The sequence below is a fragment of the Anolis carolinensis genome, chromosome 5 (assembly GCF_035594765.1).
Source record: "Anolis carolinensis isolate JA03-04 chromosome 5, rAnoCar3.1.pri, whole genome shotgun sequence".
NCBI lineage: Eukaryota > Metazoa > Chordata > Lepidosauria > Squamata > Dactyloidae > Anolis > Anolis carolinensis.
Genome location: NC_085845.1, coordinates 96,664,903 through 96,692,503, shown reverse-complemented (window position 1 = coordinate 96,692,503; position 27,601 = coordinate 96,664,903). Strand labels below are relative to the sequence as shown.

At 41.2% G+C, this 27,601-nt stretch overlaps 1 protein-coding gene across 1 annotated transcript; it reads right to left on the bottom strand.

Annotated features, from left to right (window-relative positions):
- Window positions 1-258: 258 nt before the first annotated feature.
- Window positions 259-26,606, bottom strand: samm50 (SAMM50 sorting and assembly machinery component). Its single transcript, XM_003221412.4, has 15 exons — window positions 26,444-26,606; window positions 24,088-24,198; window positions 23,665-23,766; window positions 22,242-22,329; window positions 20,042-20,148; window positions 18,196-18,326; window positions 17,372-17,459; window positions 16,814-16,942; window positions 13,630-13,701; window positions 13,252-13,338; window positions 6,757-6,827; window positions 5,722-5,789; window positions 3,369-3,515; window positions 1,640-1,781; window positions 259-412 (listed from the first exon to the last, which is right to left on the bottom strand). The coding sequence occupies exons 1-15, from the start codon at window positions 26,462-26,464 to the stop codon at window positions 367-369; spliced, it is 1,410 nt and encodes a 469-aa protein (XP_003221460.2). The 5' UTR covers window positions 26,465-26,606; the 3' UTR covers window positions 259-366.
- Between the last annotated feature and the right edge of the window lie 995 nt (window positions 26,607-27,601).

The window sequence follows — 27,601 nt, the reverse complement described above, 5'->3', positions numbered from 1 at the left end:
TGGGAAAACAGCAGCACAGTGGTAGGAGGATTCAAAGAGTATGCTGTTATGCCTCCTCTTCAATAAACTTACTTTAAAGGGCTTTCTGAAAGGCAGTGGGATTGATGCATTGAATTCTTGGTAGGCAAGTCATCTAGCTTGCCCAAACAGTCTTTCAAGCTCTGCCACTTCTTGGGTCATGGGGTGTCTCAACTGAAGGATTATAGAAAAAATCCTGCTATGTCTGATCAAAACCAAAGACTCAAAGACACCATCAAGCATAGTCCTTCTTGGCTGTTATCTTTATTGAAGTTAATCTCTTATACCTAATTATACTTCAGTAAAAAGCTCTGGGATATCATCAGGCCACACTCAAAGGCTCTGAAATTACAGGAATCTTATTCCAGCTCCAAACTGAACTCCGTCACAGATTCTGGAAAACAAAAGAAATAATTACTGTACTAATCCTCTCTCTCATGTGATTTTAGTTTTAAAAACATAATTTACATATCATTGACCTTTACTATGTTTTAAAGCAGATGACACCACATTCTGATTTTGCACTCAAAGAGTAGTTTCTGCACCAGCATCACTCCCTAAGCAATTGACTGCTGATTCTTGATGGGTTCTCAGAAAAGAAAGAAATAATTGTAGCTAGTGGACAAAAATATGGTGCTCCTTCCTGGTACATTGGTGGAAAACCCCTGCTGATCTCCTAAATCAAAGAGGCGGGACTGATTGAATCACATCTAGATAAAAGTGAGTTTACAGAGTGGAGATGTATCTACACTGTAGAACTGATGAAGTAGACATACCATTAATTGCCATGACTCAATGCTAGGGAATTATGGGAACTGTAGTTTTGCAAGTTGTTGTTTTAGCCTTTTCTGCCAAAGAATGCTGGTAACTCACCAAATTACGAATCCACAAATTACATGGCATTGTGTCATGGCAATTAAAGAATCAATTTACGAGTTAGATATCCAACTTACATCTGATTCCTAGTTTCAATCAGAGCTGAGACAACAGGAAATGAGAGAAAATCTACCTCTTGGAAGGAAAATTCACTTCTGAAAAGTTACTATGGGGAAAAGGTGTCTCCACTGAAGCTTTATCACCAATCCTGATTTTCATGACACCTCAATAATTTTCAAAATCTAATTGTCACAAGGACAGAAAGTGAAGTGACATCTTCTACAGGTCGCAGACAGCAAAACAAACACCACAGATGTACACCCTTCCCTATGCAATCCAAAACTATATATGTAGCTGGAGTTACACTGAAAAAATGTACTGTTCTGACTTACATATAAATGCAACTTAAGAATAAACCTATAGAACCTATCTATGAGGTAACACTGTCTCTGAAAAAGCCAGAACGTTGAAAGCAAAAAGTTTGTATGGCAGCAAAAATTAGGATCTTCAGTCTTTTTCCGTTTTTCATTGAGTAGAACCTTGTGGCTTTTTGTGCCTTAACTGACTTGTGAACTATAACCAGATCCTTTTTTTGTCTTACTATATACCATGATAAAGCAACATATATTTAATTTTACTAAAAGTTGCAACTCACTGTCAGTTTTAAGGCAATACAACTACATATAAGATCAATAATTTCCATAAAAAGATCAGCAGCAATCTAAAATAAAAACCCCTAACATACCTGTCTCCACTTTGTACTCCCATTGGGATGCAATAATTGAGTTCTAATCGAGCAATGTTTCCAAGCCTGAGAACTATTCCAGCGCCATAAGACCACCGGATGCATTCTGCCAGTTTCCGAAGATGAGCTTGAGGACCATCACCTGATAAGGGAATGGAAGTTCATAAATATAACCATCTGTCATTTAAATACAGTGGGCTATTAAGCTAAATTTATTCAGAGTTGTATCTAGATTTTTTTAAAAAATTGTTCAGGTGTGCATCATACAAATTAAATATTTTGGGGATATGGCCACACACTGAGGATGAATGCCTTACCACTACTATACTATTTTCATTGAGGCAGATTAATGTATAGTCCTCAACTCTATTCCCGGAAAATTAATGCTGTACTAAGAAAATGTATATGGGGAACTGTGCAACTCTCCTTTTTCACTTAAAATGATGCAAATGTTGTTTTATGAAGTTTGATTTTTGTTTGCCAGACTTCAATTCATTTTTTGATCTGAACAAAAAGCTGTCAAGTACAATTTGATTTAAATACTCCTTTTGGGGGGATTCAGAAATCAATCTATTTGGTTATTATCCACTTAAAAAGGAAATAGGGTGTTACCCTTGCAATTTCTGTAGGCAGTTACAATTTGATCTAGTTCAGTGGTTCTCAACCTGTGGGTCCCCAGGTGTTTTGGCCTACAACTCTCAGAAATCCTAGCCTGAGAAATATATCATATATTGCAAGCAATGGCCTTCAGGTTCTGTTGCCCAGACTTGACCTTGACCCCATTATAAGTCGAGGGAGGCTTTTTCAGCTCAAAAAAAAGGGCTGAAAAACTCGGCTTATCTTCGAGTATATATGGTAACTGTAAGTCACTTCTGATGTGAGACAATTGGCCATTTGGAAGGACATTGCCCAAGGGACGCTCAGATGTTTGATGTTTTACTATCCTTGTGGGAAGCTTCTCTCATGTCCCCACATGGGGAGCTGGAGCTGACAGAAGGAGCTCACCTGCTTTCCGCAGATTCGAACTGTCAGCAGTCTTTCCAGCACAAAGGTTTAATCCATTGTGCCACCGGGGGCTCCTGGATGAGGGGGTTAAACTACATGAACTTTAACTCCTATCTCTCTGGGCCAAAGAACCCAAATGTAAGACCACTCATGAAGGAGGATGATAGTGACCTCGCAAATGATAGAATCTGCAATGTGAAACCAACAAATGCAGAATTTTAAAAAGATACTGGCTGCTTCAGTTAAACACCAGAGAGGGGAATACAGATAGTTCTACTGTAGCTGTATCCTGTAATAGATCCTTTCTGGCTAGATATATTGCCAACTATTCATTTTTAATTAGAAGCGTATTCCGATATTTGTACAAATTACATACCCACAACTTGGAACTCAACTAATGGACAGTACTGCTGGATTCTATGTGCTCCTACTATGGTTACATCTTATTCCCTCAAAGTTGGAAATACAGTCAGCTGACATTAATGCATTATTTTTATATATTTAAGATTTGTTTTAAAAAGAAACATAACTAGCAAACATTGTCAATGCCATTAGCCCAAGCTTTCTTTTAAATATATAAGTAAACAATTTTTGAAATGCTTAACAGACATTAAATCAATGAGGGACAGAACCCTAGGCTTCCAAAAGGACCCAGTATTTCATATAATCAATCCAATGGGCTCATTTAAAAAAATTCAGACCTCAGCTATATATATTTCTTTACCATAGTGAAGGTTGCAGAGATTGCCAGCATTGAGGAAAAAGTGTGTCCGAAAGAGATCTCCAAACCCTCCTCGACCTGGCCGAAAAGGGAGAGGTGTGTACATATGGAGACCTCCAGCCCAATAAGCTTCACCTCCTAGGTAGTCACCTAAAAGAGAAAAGTAATATAAAATATTCAGCACATTGAAACCCCAAGGGAGACTTGTCAAATTCAGAAAGAAGTTTTTCCAGTGCTTTATATACTAATTAAGCTCCTGTGCCAAAAGTAAGTAAAAGATACCTAAGTTCCTTAGCAGACAATTGTGTAACCAGAGTAAAACAACACAAGATTTTGGCCAATACCAGAGACAAACAGTGTTACTCTTAGAATTTGATTTATAACCTTGGCCAACAGAGAATGCAAAATGGCTGATCCGTGTGTAAACCTGTGGATATAAAATCATCCAAAAAGAGATTTTAGTATTAAAAGAATTTTTGAAAACACTAATTAGCCCCAGTAGAATTCTTAAAATGAGATATAAATATATAAAAGTTTGTTTACAATCACCCTCTCCTTTTCAAAATTCTATTGGGATTAATTACTGCTTTCAAAAGCCAATTTCTCATCCTTATACATTTCTCAAGACTGAAGCAGTTCTACTGAGAAGGATAGTTTATGTTATCCTCTTATCTTTGGTATGAACACACACATCTACAGATATACACTGGGCCCCCAGTAGTGGAATGACATTTTTTTTCTGCCCCCATTACACCTCCCATGAAATCTTCCCTAAAGAGTTGGTAGACTTCCCAAAACAAACCTGGCTAAGGTGGGGTTCTCTGCAACTGGCAATTTGGACACCTAATATTAGATGTTGTCTTTAAGTAATGTGATATTGAGGTGGAAATTGATACCAAAAGAGAATGTGGTCTGCATTCACAACGACAAATTGAAAACAAATGTTAAAAGCGAAACCAGTTTGTCATTTCTGCTCCCAAATCTTAATAACCTTCAGACCCCAGACTTCTCTGGGAATGACATCCTATCCCAGCAACCCTCCACTGTTTTGATTTACAAGGTAGAATAGGGAGTTTCTAGTCAAAAGGAGCAGGGGACTATTAAACAGATTTATGCAGTAAGAAAAACTGCTTTTGTTCTTTTAGTAACTGCTCATTCGGCTAAACCATAACAGCTGCTATTAAGGAAAGATGGAAATCTGTACAACACTTTTAAATAATTTAAAGCTTCTGAGTGGGTTAGAGAAAATATTACACCATTGCAATCAAACAGCAAGTTTAGCAAATTGTACTAATACTTATAAAATTAACACGTGATAGCTCTGATGACCAGTTCTATTCACTTAAGTAAGAATTAGGTAGAGTTAGAGGACTTTTTAGCCAAACAGTCCCTTACCCCTTGTGATACACTTAAAATTCCTTTTGTCATTTGCAATTTAGGTCCCCTCATCCTCTACCAATGAGATATGAATTTTGAGACCTGGAAGCCAAAAAATTGTCAGATATTAGGTTGGAAAATGGCAGTGCAGGCTTTTTCTGTTAAATTGAAACAGTCACAAATCACAGTGGCTGTGCTCCCAAGTAGGCTTTTTTCTAAACCTATGTTTCACATTTTATGTCACCCTTTTTTTAGCAAGCATTGGACTAGCTTTCTTGCACCTTTCAGGCCCCGTCTATACTGACAATTTAATACAATTTGAAAACAACTTCAAATTGCTATGGCTAGATGACTCCCACAAAAAGCACACAAACAAAAGCCCTGATGTGCATCAGTGCTCTGTGGTTTATGTGACCACCATTTGGACCACAAACTGGTTTCAGGATTCCCTATGAAAAAATCTGATATAGCAAAACCAGTACTGTTTTGAAACTGTATTAAATAGTCAGTGTAGATAGGGCCTCAGTCAGCCTCTCATCTAGGCACTGATTAGGGAGATATGTTTAATTTTACAGCATTATGCATCCTTAAGCTGCTCTCTAGGCTCCGCTAGCAGTAGGACAGTGTCATTACTCTATATGGCAATGGTTCCCAACCTGTGGGCCACAGCCCAAGGGTGGGCTACAAGACCTAAAATAAGGTCCGCGAGACATGCAGGGAAAATCAGCTCTAGATGATCAAATATGGTTTCTGTGGGCGAGCAGGTGGCGATTACTGGATGGCATATGTTCTGTATCAGAAACTAGAGCTGATGTGGTCTATCCCATGCAATTTTCTGAATCAGCACCCCAAATAACCAAACCAAATCTAAAGTTGACCAAAAACTGATTTGCAACCCTTTCAGTACTCATGTTGGGGAGTGTGGTCCCTGGTCAAAAAATGGTTGAGAATCACTACTGCACGGTAAGCAGCCTCTTACCTTCACTCTGAGGCCCAATGCTGTACATACTGAATCCACGAACACTAGTTGGTCCACCAAGATAAAATCTATAAAGGTGAAAAGGGACATAATTACAAATAGCAAAACATTCCCCAGTCAAGTTGAAATGTAAGAGGGTATGAGATGCCTGGATGTTCCTGCTGAAGCTGCCAAGCAAATACTTTTTTTTTTTAGTAAATTGGTACAGTAGTTAAATCTCATACATGTAAATCCTACTCAGAAAAAAGCCTCAGTGATTAATTGTGTATAGCATTGTGGCACAAGTATACAAAATATTGCTGTAAGCAAAGGGAATGTTGATGTCAAATTAAAATTAAATATAGTAACCAATCTCACGCTGGAAGCATGGTATGGGGAGGTATGGAACGTAGCCTTAAATAATAAACGATCAATGGAAATAAGGGTGTTCAGGGGGAAAATAAAAGATCAGAATTTGAATCATATTGGTCGGTTTTCATTAAATATATTTTAGAGAGTGATAAGGGAAAACAGTACATTTTTGGTCAGGAATTTTGGATATGATATTTGTTTACTGGTTGACTCATACATTTATGACAAAGCAAATTATATTTGTTCAGACCTTGGTGGTGGGGTGGTGGAGTTATGTGTTTGTAAAATATTCATTGTTTTGTGTTCTGTTTATACTGCAAGTTGTTAATGCATGTGTGTGTGTATATATATTATTAAAAATGAAGAGTTTAAACCCTTAAGACTGATTAAAATTCTATTCATACTGAAAACTACAGCACCTCTTGACTTGATCTTTAAAAATCCCTTCTTTAAAAGCCTGTCTGAATAAAAAGATTTTAGCTGCCGCCAGAAGGACAGCAGGGAGGGGGCCATTTTAGCTTCCCTGGGAAGAAGGAAGTTCCAGAGTCCTGGGCAGGTTCGTACAAGGAGATGCGATCAAAGAGCCTGAACTTGAGTAGTATAGATGTTCATATTAAGCCCACATAAGATGCTTTCCCAAACTGAAGATACCCAAACTCAAAGCAAAGGAGACTGAGTACTTACCTGTCTGCAATACTGGATGGTTTGTCTCCAATTGGAACCAACATTCCACCCCACAATGAGGCTGAAAAAACCTTTAATGAGACATATTTTTACAGTTAGTTTGAGGGGTTTTACAATGACTTTGGTGCAAGGCAGTGTATGTGTGTCAGTATCGGCTTGCACACATATCATCCAGAACATGTGTACACACTCTCCCATCCTTTCCTGCCTTTTAAAATCTTAATTTCATTTTGGGAGCATTCACCTTAAAAAAGGTCAGTTTCTCATAAAGACATTTGCCATTGTCCCTAGATTTCTCTTTCTCCTCCAAGCATCAAATTCTAAGCCGTATCACCAGTTAGGAAACGCACTCATGTTTCAAAAGGTTATGGTCATGTGGCATGGGGGACAGTTGTTATTCAAGAAAGGCACACCTGACATTTCCACAGGCAAAGAACAACACCACCTCCACTAGAATAATTTTTTCTGAGCTCTGCAACAAGACTCCTACCAAAGCAATCATTACAGTCACACTGGCATCTTCTGAAAAATGCATATTCCCCCTCCCTCCGCCTTTCAATATTTTTAGCATGAGTCCTGAACAGACATCACACTAAGCTACTGAAACGAAAATAGTGTTATTCCAATGTATGAACTGCAAGTCAAAACCCAATAAAGCAAGAGGTATTCCTCCATTTGAAAATTATTTCAAAAGTTCTATAACATTAAAGCCAAGATGACTTTGTTTTGTGTATTTTAATATGTATTTTGTGAAATGTGTTTTAATATGTGTATTTTAAATAATGTTTTTAGACGAATGTGTGTTAACCAATTTGTAACTCATCTCGAACCATGAGGAGAAGAGGGCAAGAAATAATAATAATTATAATTGTTGTTGTTGTTTGAGCATTAGACTATAGAGACTAGAGTCTGAGGTCCCTTCTACACTGCCATATAAAATCCAGATTATCTGTTTTAAACTGGATAATATTTCAGTGTAGACTCATATAATTCATATAATGGAGATTATCTACTTTGAGGCAATAGCAAAACTCACTATAAACAAAACTTGTGTCAGAACCCTGCTACTAGAGCCTGTATGTGGCTCTGAGTTTCAGGGTCACTGACATTGATAAGACACCTGCGTCTCAGGACTCGGAGAAGAAACGGCTGCTGGACTTGGCGGGGAATTTGCGCGGGGTTTTACTGAGCGGGAAGAGACTTTTCAAATGAGGGGGAGGGTATATAAAGGATGGTTGGCCGGAGTCTCCCATTCTTGGCTTTTCGGATGTTTATGTTTCCTGCAGCAAAGTTTCTGGTGATATCACAGAGAGTCTCATGTGTTCATTCAGGAGCGGCTGTAGTGAGCTGACACTAAGCCAAGAATATAGACACCATCCCGCCGTAGCGGTGAGGTGTAACATGCAAGTGGAGGATGAAGAACTCTTGGGCGCAGGAGGAGGAAGGTCGGGAAGGGCCACTCCCGAGCCGGACGCTGAGTTCCACCAGCTGGCGGCCCTGGCGTCATCCACCGCTTATGCCCAGCCAAATGGGGTAACCCAGAGGCGTGGAGTGGTGCGGGGAGACAACACCGGAGGAGAGGAAGGTTCACCTTCCCCAGGCCCACAAAGGATGGTGTTTCTGGAGGAGAGGATGTCGGCGATGGAGACCACCCTGGCAGTAATGTCGAGGGCGATGGAGCGCCTGGCGTTTTTGGCGGAGCCAGAGAGAGGAAGGGAACTTCGGGCTGGCTCAATGTGGGACGTGAGCGTGGGAAGCAGCCAGGGCTTTGCAGACCTCCCAGCACCGAAGGGAAGGGAAATGCGAAAGGAGCCCGGCGCCCGGCCCAAGACCCAAACAAGCCTGACGCGGGTGGAGGAGAGTGACGACGAAGGGGAAAAGCCTCCGAGAATCCCGGCTACGCTCCCAGCTGAGACCCTAGTGCCCCTGGCGAATGCCGGGCGTGGCACAGGGCCAAGAGAAACAGCAGCGGGGCCCACTGGTCCGCAAGGGGGCTTGCGACGGGCGGAGAATTGGGGATTGCCACCACAGGGACCCCTACCGAGACGAGAGGAACTAAGGATCGAGTTTGGGGGAGAGTCCTCTGAACTGGATTTTTTCCTTACCACGGTGAGGGGCTATATGGAGGACAATGCTCACACTTTTAGAACGGAATCCAGCCGGATACGGGCCATTGGCGCAGTGTTGAAGAGGGGAGCGGCTAGCTGGTACGTTCAGCTGCACGCGCGGCGCGACCCATGTCTGGGGTCAGTCCGACGCTTTATGGGGGCCCTGGAGACCCGTTTCCGAGACCCATTGGAGCAGATCCGGGCGAGGGAGAAGTTGAAGACCGTCTCCCAGGGGCAGAGGTCGGTATCTGAGTATGCGGAGGAATTCCAATGCCTCGCCGAAAAGGTGCCGGAATGGTCTGCAGTGACAAAGATGGAACTCTTCAAAGAGGGGCTCAGGCGGGAGATCCTCTCCTGGGCGGTGCATCATGATGAGCCTGACACACTGCGCGGATGGATTCAGCTGGCGGGGCGCGTCGAGACATCGCTGGCCCAGGCGAGGAGGCACCGAGGAGCGCTACAGCAACGGCCGCAGATGAAAGAGGGGAGCCGGAAGGAGGGATCAGCCCCAGCCGGGAGGAGAGCGGAGCCGACAGGGAACGTGAGCGCCAGCAGGAGTGGCTGCTTTGTGTGCGGCCGGTTGGGCCACAGAGCTGCCGAGTGCTGGCAGAGAAAAGGGGAAAGCGGAGGCCAGCCCAAACCAAGAGCCGTGGCAGGAAAACGCGCCGAGGAAGAAACACCGATGAGGCACCATTCGGGGGGGTTGGTAAGTCAGGACAAAGCTATGATAGTGGTCCCCATTCAGCTTGAAAATGGCAGCAAACAAGCAACCTGCAAAGCGTTTGTGGATTGTGGATGTTCCAGGAACATCATTTCCCCTGAATTAGCCGAGGGATTAGGATGCGAAAGAACGAACCTAGAATCCCCAATAGCATTTTCGCAGTTGGACGGATCCACAGCATCAGGATCGTTAGCTAGGTACAGTGCCGAAGATGTAAAGTGTAAGATAGGGAGTTGGGAAGGAAAGGTGTCATTTGTGATATCACAAATAGCCAGCTATAATGTTATACTAGGCATGCCGTGGCTGGGGCAGGCCAACCCGCAAATCAACTGGGAGGATAAGAGCATGATTTTCGGGATGAGTTTGGAAGAAGGGAGCCAGGAAGTTGAGAGGGAGCCGGGGAAAAGGGGGGAGGAAGACTCTATCAGAATAGCAGAACTGGCAGATAAATTACCCCCAGAGTATCGGGATTTTGTGGACGTGTTTGACGAGAAGGAAGCAGACAATTTCCCACCGAAGCGGAGAGTTGAAGTGAAAATAGAGCTAGTCCCAGGAGCAGAGCTTCCCAAGGCAAAGATATACCCGATGTCGGCTAGGGAAAAGGAGGAACTGAGAAAGTACATTGATAAAAACCTAGCGAGAGGTTTCATAGAACCTTCGAACTCCCCTTTAGGGGCACCTGTGTTGTTTAGGCGGAAAAAGGACCAAACGCTGAGGCTCTGCATTGACTACAGGGGCCTGAATGCAATCAGTACTGTAAATAAATACCCTCTACCCTTAGTGAAGGACTTGATCGCCCAGTTATCGGAGGGACAGATATTAACTAAATTGGATTTAATTGAGGCTTACCATAAATTGCAGATCAAACCAGAGGACAGGTGGAAGACGGCCTTCTCCTGCGCCTTCGGATTATTCAATTATTGTGTGCTCCCATTCGGTTTATGCGGGGGAGGGGCCGCGTTCATGCAATTAATCAACGAAGTGTTGCATCCATTATTGTACAAGGGAGTCTTTATTTTTTTAGATGACATATTGATAATGTCTCGGACCAAGGAGCAACACGTAGAACTAGTCAGGGAAGTCCTACAAAAGTTGAGGGAAGCGAAGCTGTATGCGAAGCTTGCCAAGTGTGAGTTCAATAAAGACCAGATAGACTTTCTGGGGTATAGGATTTCCTCCCAGGGAGTGGCGATGGACCCTGCGAAGGTGGAAGACGTAAGGGGGTGGGAAGCCCCCAGAACACGGAAGCAGCTGCAATCCTTCCTGGGGTTCGCAAACTTCTATAGAACATTTATCAAGGACTTTGCGCGCCTCACTTTGCCATTAACGGATTTGTTAAAGACTAAAGGCAGGGGAGAAACAGCCAAAGTGAAGGCCCCAGGGGCCAAACTGACCTGGACAATAGAATGCCAGGAAGCTTTCGAAGCCCTAAAAAAGCGTTTTACTGAGGAGCCTGTCCTACAGCACCCTGATATATCTAAGGCCTTTGTACTACATTGCGATGCGTCAGACCGGGCATATGGGGCAGTTCTGCTGCAGAAAGACGAGGGGGGGAACCTGAAGCCATGTGGCTATCTGTCGAAAAAGTTTAGCGATACAGAAAAAAACTGGCCGATTTGGGAGAGAGAAGCCTTAGCGATTCTGAAAGCACTAGAGTGCTGGAGACACTTTCTGGAAGGAAGTGGAACACCGTTTGAGGTGTGGACTGATCATAGAAATTTACAGTATCTGAGATCCCCTCGTAAACTATCAGCGAAGCAGATTAGATGGGCCCAATATTTCAGCCGTTTTGATTTCAGACTCAAGTTCTTCCAGGGGAAACACAACATACTCACTGACGCTCTCTCTCGGATGCCTCAGCACGGGGGAGGAATTCAGGAATCTGAGGGGAGCCTTTTCCTAGATAAGCAATGGGGCCTGGCAGTACTGACTCGAGCACAAGCAGCCAAAGAAAACAAACACACTGCCATTTCCACGGGGGGAGGAGAAATATGGGAGGAAGAGTTGAAGCGAGCATATGGAATGGACAAATGGTTACAAACGAACAAAGAACAGGGAGAACTGTGCGGGGATTTGGTGTTTGTTAATAAGAAATTGTATATTCCTGAATGTTTAAGACAAGAAATGTTAAGGAAATGCCACGATAACAAGGGTGCAGGTCATCTAGGCCCCACCAGGACTATTAAACTGTTGGCCAAACAATGCTGGTGGCCCGGAATGAGGAAAGACGCCAGGGGGTACGTCACGCAGTGTGAATTATGTGCAGAGGGCAAGACACCACCTGGGAAGCCCCAGGGGCTATTGCAGAAGGTGGTGGAGCCCATGAGGCCATGGGAATGCGTGGCAATGGATTTTGTAGGCGAACTACCCCCCAGCAGAGGCCACAGATACATTTGGACAATATTGGACCTATTCTCAAAACAGGCACACTTTGTGGCCCTGCCAAAACTCCCCTCGGCTGAAAAGCTCGCTGATTTGTATGTGAAGCATGTATATCGCCTACATGGGTGCCCCGACAAAATAATTAGCGACCGGGGAGTCCAATTCACTGCAAAATTTTGGGGAAAATTCTTACAGCTGTTAGGAGCGGAAAGGAATCTGAGCTCGGCTTTTCATCCCGCGACCAACGGGGGGGTCGAACGTACCCAACAGACACTGTGCCAATTCTTGAGGATGTACACCAATTATAGACAGGACGATTGGGCGGACCTTCTTCCGTTTGCTGAGATGGCTTTTAACGGGGCCGTACATTCGGCCACAGGTCGTGCCCCATTCGAAATAGAATACGGACAGGAGGTGGCACCTTTCCCCAGGCTACCCGAGTGGAAGGAAGGAGAGGGCCAGACCGACAAGGAATGGCCGGCCAAAATTAAGCAAGGGTGGCAGACCGTAGTGGAGGCATTGAGGGAAACACAAAAGAAGTACAAGCTCTTTGCAGATCGTAGGTGCCGAGAGGGGGACAAATTGGGCGAAGGAGATCTGGTTTGGCTGAGCACAAAAAACCTGAAATTGGGGTTCCCATCTAAGAAATTGGCTCCACGCTATATAGGGCCGTTCAGGGTAGCGAAAAGAATAAACGAAGTGACCTATGAGCTGAGGCTACCCAAGGACCTAGGGAAGGTACACCCGGTATTCCATTGCAGCCTGTTAAAAAAGTATAAAGGAACTCTGGACAGCGGAGAACAATAGTTGTGTTTAATCTTTTCCTTCCAGGACGAAGGGGAGGAGGACGCCATGTCAGAACCCTGCTACTAGAGCCTGTATGTGGCTCTGAGTTTCAGGGTCACTGACATTGATAAGACACCTGCGTCTCAGGACTCGGAGAAGAAACGGCTGCTGGACTTGGCGGGGAATTTGCGCGGGGTTTTACTGAGCGGGAAGAGACTTTTCAAATGAGGGGGAGGGTATATAAAGGATGGTTGGCCGGAGTCTCCCATTCTTGGCTTTTCGGATGTTTATGTTTCCTGCAGTAAAGTTTCTGGTGATATCACAGAGAGTCTCGTGTGTTCATTCAGGAGCGGCTGTGGTGAGCTGACAACTTGCCAAGATAGGTTCACCTTAGGCTCATCATTGCTCAAAAATGACTTGAAAGCATAAAACAATGAAATTAAAGTCATTTATTCCCATTACTCTTTAGCATCTGTTGAAAAACTGCCAAGTACTTACTGAATCCCACAGGAGCTGCCTATTCATCTGAAGTTCAAAGTCCTCTTTTAGAAAGCTCACATCACCGCCGGTGAAACCAGCCAGTTCCTTAAAAATAAAATAAAAAGGGTATCACTTCATTTGGAAATATAATACCTAAAATTGAATAAATTAAACAAAAACAACACATCCTCCAAACCCTACAAGCTTTCATTTAATCATCTGTTGTTTCTCATCTTGGTGCTATTAAAAATACTGAGGACCTGTCAACCATGCTGGACACTGAAGTACATTCACAAACCACTTGGAGACCTCAACAAATTCAGACAATTTTTGAATATCTTTAGGCAGATACAAGACAAGTATACAAAGGCACTTTATCAGATCAGGCATTAATACCTGGTTTATTTTCAGCAAGGCTCCTCGTTTGGGCAGGATGGAAGAGTTTCGAGAGTCAACTACCATTGCATGCTATGAAAAATGAAAAACAACAACAATAAACACATTAATTTTGTAAGGTAGAGGGGGAAATTGCATACAGATTTATTATAGGCACAGAAAATTTTACTTGACATCTATTAATATTTATCACCATTGGTTTAGAAAAAGAATGCATCTGGAATATGGCCATACAGCCCAGAAAATTCACAGCAACCCAGTGATTCTTGCTATGAAAGCCTTTGGTAGCACATTAAACATTCTCTTTGTCGCATCAGGATGTTTTTTTATTATATTGTTATTTTCAGTTGAAAACAGAATTATGCAGTATTCTTAGCTGGCCTTTTGTTTGAAGGTTACTGTAGATAGAGCACAGTCCCCTGATACTCAAACATATAGCTGTTGTAGAGAAGCTGCATAAGGTTTGAAGTGTTCTTTCTACCCCACACCATTTTTCTAACGGTGCTTTATCAACTGTTTATCATGTTTTACTGTTTATATGCTTTTTTATGTGTTCTTGTTTTAAATGTATTTTACACTGTATTTTATGATGTACCGGGCCTCGTCCCCATGTGAGCCGTCCCGAGTCCCTCCGGGAAGATGGGGTGGGATACAAAAATAAAGTAGTAGTAGTAGTTGTTGTTGTTAGGCTAAATTCAAGTCAGGCTGAAATCAAACTTGGGTTCAAAGTTATAACTATATGAGTCACCTCATCTCTCCGAGGTGTGAAATAGAGCAATTCCCAAACAATGCATTATCAATGTGATATCAAATATCAATATTTTACTGACAGAGCAGTTCAACTTTATAAACCAGAAAATCACCCTTATGTGCTATCTGGCCAAATGCATTATATACCTCTTTCCTTAGGAGTTCTGGAGGGGGTTATTAAAGAAAAAATAAACTATGATGACAGGAATCCCTATGGTGATTCAGGAGAGATAGGATCATGTTTTTTATACTGCTCCTTTGACTGCAACAGTTTAAACCACTGCAGTGGCGCAATGGGTTAAACCCTTGTTTAAACCCTGACCTGAAAGTTGGCAGTTTGAAGCCGCAGGATGAGGAGAGCTCCCACTGTTAACTCTAGCTCCTGCCAACCTAGAAGTTTGAAAACATGCAAAAGTGAGTAGATAGATAGGTACTGCTTCAGCGGGAAAAGGCAGTAAGTGTTTTTATGAATGTCTGATGTAATTTAATAACTTTTTAATTGATTCACAATGTATTGCACAATTTTATATATGTGTTTTATTGTAAGCTGCCCTGAGTCCCCTATTGGGTGAGAAGGGCGGGATATAAATATTGTAATAAATAATATAAATAAATAAATAAATAAAAAGACCTGCCGGCCACACGACCAGGAGGAGACAACGCAGGCTCCTCGGCTTGGAAATGAAGCGCCTCCCCCAAAGCAAGAGATGAGGACCGTCTCCAGAGCCAGAAATGAAAGGAAAAACCTTTGTGCATGTGTGTTTCATTGTAACAAGGCATTGAATGTTTGCCTGTGTTTGTTTATATACTGTAATCTGCTCTGAGTCCCCTTGGGGAGAAGGGCAGAATATAAATAAAGTGTTATTATTATGAAACACAACAAGATTAGTACACAGGAAACAAGATCACTATGCTGGCTGAATTCAGAAGTCCTGGAATAGTTTGACATGTTCATTTTCTGTAACTTTTTCAGGCTTATGATCCCACCCAGTTCTTTGTCACAGGCAGATGGTATTTGTGGCACAAGTTCCATTGGAACTACTACTACTACTAATACTACTACTAATTATTATTATTCTTCTCATCGTCGTCATCATCATCATCATCATCATCATTATTTTACTGAAGATTTTAAATGGAAATATGTTATGCTTTCTTCTTTCTCTATGAAGAATGCAATTATTTCCTTCAAGAGTCACCTAATTTTGTGTTGCAGTGTGGCAAATCCAATTGAATGGCTAACTCGGAATCGTGTCTTTTTATTCTTTAACAGTATGGTTGTTGTTCTCCCCCTCCTGCCTTTTCTCCAGTTCAGGACAAGACAGCTTACAACTTTTTTAAAAGATAAAAAATACACAGCAGTCAAAAGCTAAAAGGTAAAACAATTTTTAAAAACAGCTACAATGCCTCTGTGCCACTCTCAACTTTCTTTACTGCATGAATGACACATTTTATAGTGTTTATTTGAATGCTTGTTGTTCACTATAACTAAAAAGACTGAAGATCTGCTTCTACATCTTCAATGGCTAGTTTCTTTGTGGAAATGGCTAATTAGCTAATTGGTATTAACTAATTAACAAAGCATGAAGGCATTGGCATGTATATGTGCATGCAAATAGCACAGGAAATATTTGCAGTTTTGTTCCCCTTTGTGGCTAGCTGGATCCCAGCAACACTGGTGGAACTCCCGGTGGCACAACGGGTCAAACCCTTGTGCTGGCAGGACTGCTGACTGACAGGTCGGCAGATCGAATCCAGAGAGAGCTGGTGAGCCCCCTCTGTCAGCTCCAGCTCCCCATGCAGGGACATGAGAGAAGCCTCCCACAAGAACGGTAAAACATCAAACATCCAGGCATCCCCTGGGCAACGTCCTTGCAGACGGCCAATTCTCTCACACCAGAAGCGACTCGTAGTTTCTCAAATCGCTCCTGACACACAAAAAGGCCAGCATTGGCAAACATTGCATCATTGACCTGTCTTAGGCCCCTTCTACACTGTCAGATTATTAATCAGGCATTGCAGAAGGGCCCTAAAACAGGTCAATTATCTGCTTTGAACTGGATTATATGTGCCTGCGCTGACATATAATCCACTTCAAAACAGATAATCTGGATTTTATATGGCAGTGTAGAAGGGGCTTTAGTACATAGTGACCTGAAGAGAAAAGAGAAACCCCTTGTAAAAAAAGGTTACACTTCTCCACAACTTTATAAAATCATAGAATCATAAAATTGGAAGAGATCACATGGGCAATCCAGTCCAACACCTTGTCATCCAGGAAAACTCTGTCATGTACATAATTTAAAATTCTTGGCAAAAATACCAAATAATCATAATAAAAGTAGCTTTAGAACTAGGAATATTTATCTCATTTGGCACCATTAATTCAGGAGCATTAAGAAAGGTGTCTTCCTTCAAAATCACAAAATCTTACAGACACAGAAGACTTGAGGGAGTGTCCACTTTCTTCTCGAACAGAAAATGACGCAGTTCTGGCAAGGCAGCCAAGCTCTCTCCAAACGCCTTCCCATTTAACTGTGTGGTTAGTCTTCCAAATTGGAAACTGTAAAAGAAACCATGTATGACTTTGAAGGAGAGAAACATGAGAAAAATATTCAGCATTTTTCACTCATTTATTTATGGAACAAAAGCAAGGCAGGCAGACAAAAGCATTGGGTTTATTGCTGCAGCAGCAGCCAATCTCAAGTGTGAACCCTGACTGCTTTGAATTGCACTCCTACATGGCAATGACTCTCCGCAAAGCTATGAGATTCAGACACCTTGCCTGTCCATCTATCAAGTGCTTGTTCAGTCTGATATCCTTCAGAAAGACAACCTCTGCTAAGAGTTCTGTAAAATTTTCAGCAACAACAAAGAGACTGGTTCTATATGGGGACAGTTGCCAAACACAGAGGTGTAATGAACACAGTACCACATTTATGCCACATTCTCCAACCCAAGAATAGACATGTGTTGCTTTTTTAAAACCTACATTGAACTCTGTTGATATTCCTCGGTCTGTTTCACGAAGGGAACTCCAAGGAAACTGTCCAGTTACTTTGTACAAATTGAGAGAAAAGCTAGACGTAAACATAATAAGAGATTTGATGTCATAACGACAAAATAATAATTTAGAACATAAATGCATTCTTAAAAAATGAAAGTGCAGAGCTATTTTTACTTTTGCCGTGACAGCAAAATGACTATGGTTCTTATTACTGAAAGAACAACAAGATTGTATTAAGGATTCAGGTTCCTGGATCTCTAAAATCATTTCAAAGACAATGCAATGGGAGTGACATTATTTTCTCCCTATCACTCAAAAAGCATGATCCTTGAATCTTTGCATGCTTATAAAACAATCCACTTTCACATCACTATTGTCAGGAAGGAGTCTAGCACCAGCTCTCCCCACATAACTATAAACTCAGGATTGAAGTGTAACATCGTTTAAGAATTGGCCAGCCCTAGGAAATAAAGCAGAATTCTACTGCAAGTCTGATTGGCTTAACTGCCTGCTTATAAAAACTTATCTGTTTTCGCATGCTGACAATGAATTAAATGGTATCTATGGGACAATATCCCATACAATGAACTAGAACAACTGCTATTGATCCAATGGAACTTTCACCCAAGTACCTCTGCACAGATTGCAACCTAAGACCTATGTACACGGCATTTCAGTCATATTTTATTTTACTGAATTTTGTTATTGGCATTGAATTTTGCCAGATTTTGCAAGCCGCCTTGAGTCCCCTTGGGTGAGAAAGGCGGGGTAGAAATGTTGTAAATAAATAGACTCCAAAGATGTCTTACTTTCTTTCAAAGTGACCAGGCTGGGGTTTGAAGAAAGAGAGGCCATAAGACGTTTCTTTTGTGCCATAGGAGAACTGAAATGTCACCTTCTCAGCCCGTCCAAAGATGTTAGGCAATTTGAGTCCCAGCACCTGTAAGATGCCAGAATAAGCAATGTGTGATATTATTATTATTATTATTGTCATTATTAACTGTATTTATAAACCACCTTTCTCCCCGTGGGGGCTCAAGGTGGCTAACAATCCTACACTTAACTCAAGTTTAAGAAGTGCAACATAAACGTTAAAAAATTATTAAATAGAACAGTGTAGTAAAACAGATTAAAACATAATACACTTAAAATAGTCTTTAAAACTCACAATTCCTACCCATCCCAATCCCACCCATAAGCTTCCCAATAATAATAATATTATAATAATCTTTATTCTTGTATTCTGTCCCATCTCCCCTGGGGGACTTGGGGCGGCTTACATGGGGACCAAGCTCAGCAGTATACAATAAAATACAACAACATAAAATACATTCCAATTTCAACAAATTAATACATCAGAACTATAAAATCACAACATCACACAGTAAAAGCGTGGCCATTAGCTAAGCCCAAAGCCTGACCCTTATCTTTTCCCAAATACGTCTTTGCCAGGACACTTGCGCATATAAGCATTTTTTCAGCACGGAAACTAGTATTCAAATCTTTAAAAATGCTACATTTAACATAAGCATATGTAAAATATTATCTATACATTATTACATGTATCTGACAGCATTAGTAGCATCCCCCCCCCCCCCCCCGCCTTACAACTCTTTCTAGCTTACTGTATGGTAGAAGTGAATTAGGCCACTGCTTCTCAGCTTATGGATCCCAACCCCAAATGGGATCCTCATAGCTCAGTATTGAGGTCCAGAAAAATTTGTCAACAGTAAAAGATTCTGAATATCACCTAGCAAGACATTTAGCAAGTCTTTCAGATGCTGATTTGTTATTGGTAAATGTATGACTTGTATACCTATTTTATATACCTATATAGCTGGGATTATATAAAACTATTTTGGGCTAAAAGAGGTCCCCTCCCCAGTGGGAAAATTTAAGAAGCCCTGATCTAGGTAACCACCAATACACAGATATGGAAACTCAGGTCCATTTTCAAGGCCAGGTGTTAAGACCCAGGTAATGTATTTTTCTATTGGGCTCTGTATTAGCTTATACAGCTAATATCTGCCAAGGGAGTCATTTAAAAAAAAAATCTTTATGATTATGACACTCCCCTTCTGCAAGCTCTTTTCCATAAGCTTTGAATATAGTTCAAACATAATATAATAGTATTCACATGATATTTATGTATAAAAACTAGACATTAATGGAAATAATTCTAAAATGGCTGAATTTTAATATTTAGGGTTATTTCTAACTATTAATGGCAAATAATTTTCAAGCAGGATTAACGGTTCTATTCAAATATACAGAACCATATATTCCTGTAAATGTGTCATTTATCCAACTGTAAAGCATACAGTTTTATCTCAAGGTACTTTTGATTCTACCTTGGAACAAAATGAGATAATAAAATACTTCGTAATTAATTGAAAAGGATATCTGAAAGTCAGCTTAAAACAATATATCTTTATAAGTTCAGTACTCTGCACACAATATAGACATCCAAAGGTTTAGAGACACTAAGGGCAGGCATAGAATTTTTTTAAAATCAACACATACAAAATCATGATTAACTTCTCATTGATTTTAAGAAGATTCCCTTCCAACCAAATTTGTTTGGGGATTTTAGAGTAAGATAAACTGTGTTCGCATCACCATAATGAAAACTGCAATTGATTTTGTGGAACATACCATGCTCCCTTCATTGTTGCCAACCATAGTGTTGTAACTTCCAGTTAATCTTCTTAGTTCCGTTACTTCAAATGTTACATCTAAACCATTTGGAAGGGCATCATCACCTAAATTCATATAAATCAATGTAAAGAATACAATATTTGCCTTTTGTAAGATAATACTCATAATACAAACTTTTTTTAAGAAACAACAACAGTATTACAAGACGATTTTGAGAACATATGTGTTTAGTTGTGCGTCTTCATTTTTGACTCGTGGCAACCCTAGAGTGAACTCATATCAGGCCTTGTTCAGACAGGAATTGCCCTTTGCCTTCCTCTGAGGCTGAGTGCACCAGTGAGCAAAATTCACCCATCTTTAGCAGCATCCCTTTGTGTCCAACCCAATTGTCAGGATTCTCTGAAGCAAAGTTGAAGTGGGTTTAAGAGGGAAGGAAATTTCACTGAACAAATGGAAGTTCAGAAGAATAATTCTAGATTCATGTTTTCTGCTGCCCTGGAGACTAGGACTCAGAGCCATGGGTTCAAATGACAGGAAAGAAGATTCCAACTGAGCATTAGGAAGAACTTCTTGACCATAAGAGCTGTTCAACAGTTAAACTCTCTGTCTCAGAGTGTGGTGGAGGCTCCTTCTTTGAAAGCTTCTAAACAGAGTTTGGATGGACATATGTTGGGGGGTGCTTTGATTGTGCTTTTCCTGCATGGAAGGGGTTGGACTGGGTGGCCCCTGTGGTCCCTTCAACTCTGACTCTATGACTCCATCTCTACTAGTGAAAATAAAATGTAAACCCCAGGCCACCAGAAAGTGGAAATTTAAGCCACATTCCTCTGCTGTTTGAATAATTTTCCAGCAACCTTTTAAGTATTTGCCATAAATCAGCAGGAGACTTAAAGACACCAGTAAAAATATACACACAGATACATTGCTTCTTTTTCCCTTGTGGATTTTTTAAAACAGGGGAGCCTATATTGTAGCAATTAGAAATACTATGGTTCCTTCTACACTGCCATATAATCCAGATTATCAAAGCAGATAGTCCACATTATCTGCTTTGAACTAAACTCCATCATAATCCAGTTCAAAGCAGAAAATCTATATTTTATATGGCAGTGTAGAAGGGGCCTAATTTAAGCAGTATCCAATTTCTGGAACTGAAATTACCTGAGTTTCAGTAATGTTACCAACTATACCCTTACATTTTTTTCTTCTTCCCTCAAACAGAACTCAATTAAAACTATAAACTTCTGTGGGCAAAGGTGTGATCTGCTATATGGAAGAAAGTTTTTTCTACATTTTCTTTACTGAACAAAGTGTGTACCAACTTGTTTAGCAGCAAATATAAGAAGTTAGAATATGGCCTGATTTTGCTTGGACAGATCCAGAAACGACCCTGACTAATTTGAATCCAAATTTCAATTAGGACATTTTAATGTCATACTCTCATTGGCTATCATTGAAAATAAACAAATAGCTATATTTTCTGGCCAGAAATGGAAAATAGTGAGATAATAGCTCTACAGTAAAGGGTTATATTAGTCAGATGTATTGAAATGTTGGCTGTCAATTTAGGAGCAGGTTTTTTTTCCCCTTAAAAGAATTGGATGAAATTGCAGTGGGAGTCGCATTTTCCAAAGGGATTATTCTTGTTAGGTTCAGAGGAACAGGAACAGGGTGTCTGTGCAAGAGAAATGGTTTTTATAATTTGTGAGTTTGAAAGTTTTTGTGGACAACTGTAAAAAAAACATACTACTACATAGGCATGGGTCTTAGAAAGAAACCTGCAAAATTTCAGAAGAGCAGATGAAAGATTTTGGGGTGGAGTCAAGTGATTTCTTGTCCTTCCTCATATTCCATTGTTCTCTTTGGCAACTTCATGAAAATGGTGAATATCAGAGAGATGCCCCTAAGCAAGAAACTTAACAAAATTCCAGAAGAACGGGTATAGGGGTTATGATGAATGAAAAGCAGTTGAAGACTTTTTTTCCTGTTCACTTGGCACCAGTCATACAGAGTACAATAGGCCAAACGAAGGCATAATGTCTATATCCCAGGCCACATGGAAACAGTAGATCACTGTTTTCATTTATTCTATGCCAGCTAATTGTTGTGAAGCACACTGACAAATAATTGTTTGTGCATTAAAAAGTGAAACATACGAAGCAATACAAAGAAAAACAAATCAAGCACTGATAATTACCTTGACACGTATCAATCAGAACATCCACCTGTCTAAAAATTCCCAAGCGTAGCAGCTTTTCACGAGCTTCATGTGACTTCCTCATAACCTTAATTAAAAACATTTAAGGTTTAATTTGGCATTTCGCTACAATAGCATAATGTAGCTTAACAGTTATCTGCCAAGTGTGCACTCTTACACATCAAATAATAATTATTTTAAAAGGTTTATTTTGTGACCTGTGCTTTTTCATTCAAGAAACAAGACTTCCAAACCACAGAAAATATTCCCAAGGTAGATTTCCTTTGGATTATCTATTTTTTTCAGAGATATTGCCACGTCAGTTCTCTTTCAACAAAACAACAAAGAGCCTTGTGACAAAGTTAAATTTAGAAGATTTTATTTAGCATATGCTTCCACAGTTCAATTTGTTCATCTTTAAGATACGTCAAGAATTTCGGTTGTCTTTGATCCAAGATCATATATTGAACTACACAAATAAACATTTAATTTATAGGATGTTGTATGGTTTTCGGGCTATATGGCCGTGTTCTTTGCTAGAACATCCCAGAAAACACACCAACACCCCAGTGATTCTGGCCATGAAAGCCTTCGACAATACATTTAATTCTTTGCCTTGTTTATATATGTTTATCTAGTCTGTAGACAGTAGTAAACATGACTTATATGCCAAAGCCCAATAAATGGCACCTAACTGTAAACATCATCTCCCTTTCTCAAGAAAGAAAACAGGCAAGGTAGGTAGCAGCTGCCTTCAGAAACCCTTACTGAGCATCCATAAAAGCAAAGCAGAGTCAAAAGATGGAAGCTGGTAAGTTTTCCTCATTAGCAAGTTCCAAATATTAAAGAAGAATAAATCTGTAAGTTTGGTTACCAAAAGAAAAATCTGGCAGAAAAATTACCTGGATCCATTTTGTAAAAAACTTTCAAGAAGTGCTTAAAATGTTCAAAAAAATTGTTTTTATTTATTCAAGATGTCATTTCATATATGCATATAAACCTTTGTTTTAACTTCTGATTTATCATCTTCTTGTGTTTTAAAATTTATCATCTTCTTGTGTTTTAAACTGTGTATATTGTTTAATGTATTTGTGCTGTTACTTTTGTAACGTTGTGAGCCGCCCCGAGTCTCCACGGGGAGATGGTGGCGGGGTATAAATAAAGTTTTATTATTATTATTATTATTATTATTATTCTTTTTCATAATGTAGGAACCTATGCATATTATTTATACATTATTTCTACCTCTGGTATGAAATTTTATGTTACAAAAGTAATGTCCAGAAAACATCTCCTTTGTTAACTGACATATATCTGTACCTTGGTTTATATTAAATGAAGATACCAACACATTTTAGATTTGGAAATAATTTCAGGTTTTCAAATATTTCAAAACACACACCCAAATTGTTTCACTACTTACATCAATAAGGTTTTTAGCCTTGAAAACACCCCCAATTTCATACATGATAATGTCATCTTTAGTCCTTCCAAGTCCATCAAAGTGTACATGCTGAACCACAACCTAAAGATAAAAACAATTTAGCATAGACAGGGCAGTCTATAAATAATAATAATAATAATAATAATAATAATAATTATTATTATTATTATTATTATTATTATTATTATTATTATTAAACAATACACAGAAAAAGTTAATGAAAAGAAAATGTCCAAAATACAATGAAAGCACAGGAGTGGTATTTTTTTTCATTACTAGTGAGCAGAAATCAACAAATACCTGGACTTTTATCTGACTCATGTACAGTTTTATACTGCAAACATTGATTTGGAATTAGGAGGGAGGGAGGAAGGAAGGGAGGGAGGTTATATCCATACTCACATCTTTATTTTCAAGAATTTCCTGTTTAGTTTCTGGCTCGACTTCTATTAGTTCAGCTTCTTCTCCTAAAGCTCCAAAATCAGGTCCGCTCGCTGGAAGAGGCTCCAAACTCTGAACAAGATACAGATTTGCACTAGTTACATTGTCCTGATAAATCATTAGGTTTCAAGTCAAAAGTGCTTGTTTAGTTTTGAATATCCTCCTGGCCTTTAGAAAGAGTTAAAACTTGGCCATGGAACCAAGCGTTTGGGGAGTAGTTTCAATGCCACAGAACTATGACTGCAATGGCTTTGGACAATGATTTTTTGGACTTTGTGCTATGTTTTTAACAGCTTATTTAAAAGTATTTATATATTTTATTTTTGGATGTTAATATCTAATGTGCTTATATTTTATATGTTTTATGTTATACTGTGGCATTGAATTAGTGCCAATTTGGAAGCCGCTCTGAGTCCCCTTCAGGATGAGATAGGGTGGGGTAAAAATACAGTAAATAAATAAATAATAAATAGTTTGCTTTGAGTTTTCCAGGCTATATGGCCATGTTCCAGAAGCATTCTCCCCTGACATTTCACCCACATCTGTGAACAAGTCTACACAGGGATCACCTGATGCAGCATTGACCAAACACGAATCAAGGAACATGAAAGGCACTGCAGACTAATTCAACCAGAGAATTCAGCCATAGCAGAGCACTTGATATCTAACCTGGACACAGCTTATTATTTGAGAACACAGAAATGCTCGACCACTCTGACAACCACCATGTTAGACTACACAGGGAAGCCACTGAAATCCACAAGTATGTGGACAAGTTCAACAGAATGGAGGAAACCATGAAAATGAACAAAATCCAGACAGGAAACAATCAGGGCCAGCTTTTTTTCTCATGTCAGAAGCGACTTGAGAAACTACAAGTCACTTCTGGTGTGAGAGAATTGGCCATCTGCAAGGACGTTTCCCAGGAGACGCCCGGATGTTTGATGTTTTACCATCCTATGGGAAGCTTCCCTGCATGGGAAGCTAGAGCTGAAAGACATGAGCTCACCCCACTTCACGTTTTTTAATAATGACAGCCAGATTTTGTTCATTTCATGGTTTCTTCCTTTCTGTTAAAGTTGTCTATGTGTTTGTGGATTTCAATGGCTTTTCTGTGTAGTCTGGAGACGTGAGCTCACCCAGCTTCTCAGCTTCAAACCACCAACCTTTTAGTTAGCGGTCCTGCCAGCACAAGAGTTTAACCCATTGTGCCACCGGGGGCCAGTTAACACCTCCCAACAAAGGATTCCACCAGGCAGGAAGCAGCCAGGCTTTGAAGCTGCAAGGGTATTCAATGCTAATCAGGGTGGCCAATTGCAACATTCACACTTGCCCCAAACAGACAAGACTTCTTTATCCGAAAGGTCCCAGGTTCAAATCCAGGGGAGCAGAGTGAGCGCCCGTTGTTAGCTCCAGCTCCTGCCAACCAAGCAGTTTGAAAACATGCTAATGTGAGTAGATCAATAGGTACCGCTCCGGCGGGAAGGTAACAGCGCTCCATGCAGTCATGCCGGCCACATGACCTTGGAGTTGTCTACGGACAACGCTGGCTCTTCAGCTTAGAAATGGAGATGAGCACCAACCCCCAGAATCAGTCACGACTGGACTTATCATCAGGGGAAACCTTTACCTTTACCTTAAAAGGCAGACTGCATTGGATACCTACAGTAAATATACTATGATAAAATCCTGAGTTGGCTCCAAAAAAGGAACTGGGTTTTGAAGCTGCAAGGTTATTCAATGCTAATCAAGATGGCCAACTGCAACATTCACACTTGCCCCAAACAGACAAGTTCTTTCTCCCACCCTGGACATTCCACAGATATATAAACCCCACCTGCCTAGTTTCCAACAGACCTCAAAACCTCTGAGGATGCCTGCCCTAGATGTGGGCGAAACGTCAGGAGAGAATGATTCTGGAACATGACCATACAGCATGGTCATGTTCACAGCAAACCAGTGATTCCGGCCATGAAAGCCTTCGACAACACAAATAAAAAATACCCAGACCAAGAAAACGTGGAAGGATGAAACACCAGGCTCCACTGCCTCAAAAAAGCTCCAGGCAGGCAAGACACTGCCCAGGCTCAAGGACATGCCTATATATTACTTCCAATAGGAAAAGCCCTGCATCAAGGCCCCGTTATAATTGCGTGGCTGAGGGGAGGGATGGAAGGAAGGGCCGGGCTCGGGACAGACTGCCTCAGGGCGAGGCGAGGGAGCCTTCCTGCCAAGCGCGGCCTACTTTCCTTCCTTCCCTGCCCCAAGGTCACTACCGCTCCTCCCGTCTGGGCAACAAGCAGAACGGGCCTCTCACCCGCGCGTGGACCGTCCCCATCGCTCCGCAGAGCTGTTGTCGCTGGACTCGTGAGGAGAATGCGGAGAAAGGTGACAAGAGACGAGCTTCAGAGCCGGACACTACTGTAAGCTGCCATGACAGGGAGGCCGCCGGCCAAGCCACGCCCCCCGGGCGCCTGGGATTGGTCGGTACGAAGGCGGAAGAGACGGGGCTTCGTTAAGCGGAAGTGAAACGGAGACCCTAGAGATAGGAAAGTGAAGAGAACGAGAAGAGCGAGAAGGGATTAAGGCAATGCCATACTCGGACCCTGGTGGCGGCGCAGTGTGTTAAAGCGCTGAGCTGCTGAACTTGCAGACCGAAAGGTCCCAGGTTCAAATCCCGGGAGAGAATGAGCGCCCGCTGTTAGCCCCAGCTCCTGCCAACCTAGAAGTTCGAAAACATGCAAATGCACCTCACTGAAAGACTGAATGCCTTTTGTTTTGTTGTTGTTGTTTTTTAGAGGACTCTGCTTACTATTGCATGAATTAAAAAGGCTACACAATCTCCATGCCCAGACTGCTACTTTAAAACAAAAACAATACTCTGACAGTTCAGTCTTAATCCTGCATTGTAAAAAGGAGGAAGGAAAGGAGAGGAAAAGAAAAGGAAATTTGGTGCTAACTTTAAGACTGTTTTCTTTTTTCTCATTATTTTTCATGAGATTTCATGGGGACTGCGGTGGCACAGCGGATTAACCCACTAAGCTGTAGAACTTGCTGACCAGAAGATCGGCAGTTCAAATCCTCAGGATGAGGTGAGCTCCCATTTTTAGCCCCAGCTTCTGCCATCCTAGCAGTTCAAAAACATGCAAATGTGAGTAGATCAATAGGTACCGCTCCGGCGGGAAGGTAACGGTGCTCCATGCAGTCATGCCAGCCACGTGACCTTGGAGGTGTCTACGGACAACGCCGGCTCATCGGCTTAGAAATGGAGATGAGCACCAACCCCCAGAGTCGGTCACGACTGGACTTAACGTCAGGGGAAAATCTTTACCTTTACCTTTAGGAAGAGGCATCTAAGGCTTCAATCCAAATGGTTCAGCAGATTCCCCTGGTTAGCCTACTCATTTCATGTACAAGGTGCACTCTGTGAGTATGGTGTGGTGATTGGAGAAGTTAGGGGTTAAAGGTGGACATC